General features: G+C 37.8%; 1 protein-coding gene across 1 annotated transcript in view; it reads left to right on the top strand.

Moving 5' to 3' along the window:
• sema4ab (sema domain, immunoglobulin domain (Ig), transmembrane domain (TM) and short cytoplasmic domain, (semaphorin) 4Ab) overlaps window positions 1-3,110 on the top strand; it is a 46,430-nt gene that overhangs the window by 38,199 nt on the left and 5,121 nt on the right. The window contains exon 13 of the mRNA XM_020624848.1: window positions 2,259-2,353. Within this exon, the coding sequence (XP_020480504.1) occupies window positions 2,259-2,353 (95 nt within the window). The remainder of the gene's footprint in view (window positions 1-2,258; window positions 2,354-3,110) is intronic.

The raw sequence follows: 3,110 nt of genomic DNA, 5'->3' as shown, positions 1-3,110 counted from the left end.
GAACAGGGTAAGCATAGTCCAAAAGCCAAGCCACAGAGACAAATCAAAAACTGAGGGTGTGTGAAGTGTAACGCCTATGTCGAGTAATCGGAGTCAAGCCAAAACGCAACAGTAACTGTCAGCGTAGCATTCCATAGTTACTGACATAAAGCGGCGCTATGTTGAACTATGTTTGATATCAGTAGTTAACAGAGCTCGATACATGCGATATCAGTGGCTACTGTTGGCATGTACGATATGTTAGCTCGTGAAGGCGGAGCATCGGTCAGGGGTTTAAATAAGGGAAGAAAGTAATCACCGGGATGCACCTCATCTGTGTGCGTTGACAACCAGTTACTAATTACTGGAATGCAACACAGCTGAGGTGCAGAGCCCACAAAACGGAGAAAACAAAGAGACAAAAAGGAGGAGAGGCAGCGGCCGCCGAGCGGCCCTGACAACTTTGCGTGTCCGCCCTCGGAGCGAGACTGGAAAAGCAGGAAAAGGACGAGCTGGGGGCAAGAGTGTGTGAGCAGGTTCATCTTGAAAGTCATTCATATGACCCTACTGTATACAGACATCTATGACTTGGCGTGCTGGCTGGGTAGAAAGCTAGCTACAACATAATTTGTCTGACACACGCATTCATTCAGCTTCATTCAGCTGTTCTGTAGGTGTGATGTCTGCTGGCTAGCTAGCCTAAATAGCTACAGAAAGTATTTCCTGTACATTACTTATTCCACTGCTACTCCAGTAGTGTAAATTGTGTTTTTTCAGCAGAAACACCTGTGACTTAGGAGAATACTGCAGTGAATCAAGTGCGAGCATAAACAGTTTTGTCTCTCTGTCGAAATCACAGTTCACACATTCAATTTCCAATGCGTCAAAGTGATGGCAGCTTCAGGAGGGGCCACAGGATTCAGCTGAACTGAAATTTGAATGCAAGCAGACAGTAACTAGCTACATTTGAAAAGACAAAACTGCTTTAATACACCGTCTGATTTTTACATCACCTTTATTAGTGTGAAATGCTAATAAAACACTATGATCATCTGCTGGCTGACCAATGACCATGTATAGAGAATCTGAAGTTGTTTTCACAGTCCCATCTGAAAATTGTTGGGCTAAGTTGTGAACTGTTTGAGGTTCTCAAAGTGTTTGCACAACGCAGTCCCTGCCTACAAATAGTTGTAAAGTGGAAGAAACAACTATAAAAAGGGAATAGAGGTGCTCTTCACTCACCTTTCAAGATAACGGGTATTTGATTTTTATTCTTTCAAGCATGTAAAGACAGTCGACATGTCAACACACATATTTTCACACATACAGTATCCACAAATGCTTATGCATTTTCAATTTGCTTATACCTAGTACATGCTTGAACGGGGTAGGAAGAAGTTAGACTTATCTAGTCCTACCCCATAACATCATCTTACCAACATTGGTTTGCAAGCAGTATCTCTACATAGATAATTTTGTTCTACACCACACAAGTAATCTACTAAAAGATTATTACAGATTGTTAACATTCTTACATAATTACATTCTTAGATAATTATCTTCTACACCACACAAGTAATATTCTCAAGAATTATTACATAGTGTTAACATTCTTACACTACACCCACAATGTTCCACCTAATTAATCATTAAACCTGTTCTTGCATATATCTTGATTGACACATACCTTTATACTTATGTTTAAACACATCAATTCTATTACTATTTTTTATGTCCACACTTAAATTATTCCATAGTTTTACCCCACTTATGGAAATACAGAATCTTTTTTTGGTTGTACGTATAGCATGAATTTTAAAATTTAACTGACCCCTTAAATTATATCCCCCTTCCCTTTCATTAAATAGTTTTTGAATTCCACCAGGTAATAAATTGTTCCTGGCTTTATACATAAACACAGCAGTCTTGTATCCCACTAAATCAAAAAATTTTAACAATTTAGACTGAATGAAAGAAATATATTATCTATTAGTGTTGCATGCTGGGTTGTTAATCTACTTGGTTTTGTAATTTTTGGGTATAGACTGCATCTATATAATGTATTAATAAACTCTGTGCTTGTTAGGATTTAACAAATCTATATTGAAGTCACCACATATGAACATTAATTTATGACTTATTGTCGTATAATTCTCCTCCATCCAGTCATTAATTTTTCTATGCTGGCACCAGGTGCTCTATAAATACAGCTTATGACAACATTTTTCTTTTTTCCCATCGCAGTAAATTTATTGTTGACTGTAGTTTTCCCCTCTCAGAGGGCAGGACATAGACAGAGGGAATGTTGAAGATTCATGCAGCAGTGTGTCATTAACACATAGAGCCAGATTTGGTCTGAACAAACTGCCTGCAGGTAAGTGTCACTTATATCAGCTGCTTTGCTTTGCTACTCCATATAAGGAACACTGACATCTCCAGGAATAATTCTATGCATATTCTTCACAGCAAAATGTATCATCCAATATGGCTTATAAGGCCCATGACATACCGTTTCGTTACAATCGCAACAGCTTGACTGCCTGTTTTGTATCAGTAAATTTATGTTGCTGTAAGACAACATTGTACAGTTATTTTGGGTAAGATTCCATTAAAATGTTATTTTAAATACTTGCAAATTAATTTCTTAAAAATCCCTAAAATAATTTGATAAATAAATCAGGGTTTTGTGTGCTGGCATTACAACACACATTCTACCCCACCTGCTTGACCATCACATTAGCTTTACTTCCCCTGCTTGCATTAATACAGTGGGTACGAAAAGTATTCAGACCCCCTTAAATTTTTCACTCTTTGTTATATTGCAGCCATATGCTAAAATCATGTAAGTTCATTTTTTTCCTCATTAATGTACACACAGCACCCCATATTGACAGAAAAACACAGAATTTTTGACATTTTTGCAGATTTATTAAAAAAGAAAAACTGAAATATCACATGGTCATAAGTATTCAGACCCTTTGCTCAGTATTTAGTAGAAGCACCCTTTTGAGCTAATACAGCTATGAGTCTTTTTGGGAATGATGCAACAAGTTGTTCGCCCCTGCATTTGGGGATCCTCTGCCATTCCTCCTTGCAGATCCTCTCCAGTTCTGTCAGGTGGGATGGTAAAC

Source organism: Monopterus albus, unplaced genomic scaffold (assembly GCF_001952655.1).
Source record: "Monopterus albus unplaced genomic scaffold, M_albus_1.0 scaffold339.1, whole genome shotgun sequence".
NCBI classification, from domain to species: Eukaryota; Metazoa; Chordata; class Actinopteri; order Synbranchiformes; family Synbranchidae; genus Monopterus; species Monopterus albus.
This window is presented reverse-complemented; position numbering and strand designations above follow the sequence as displayed.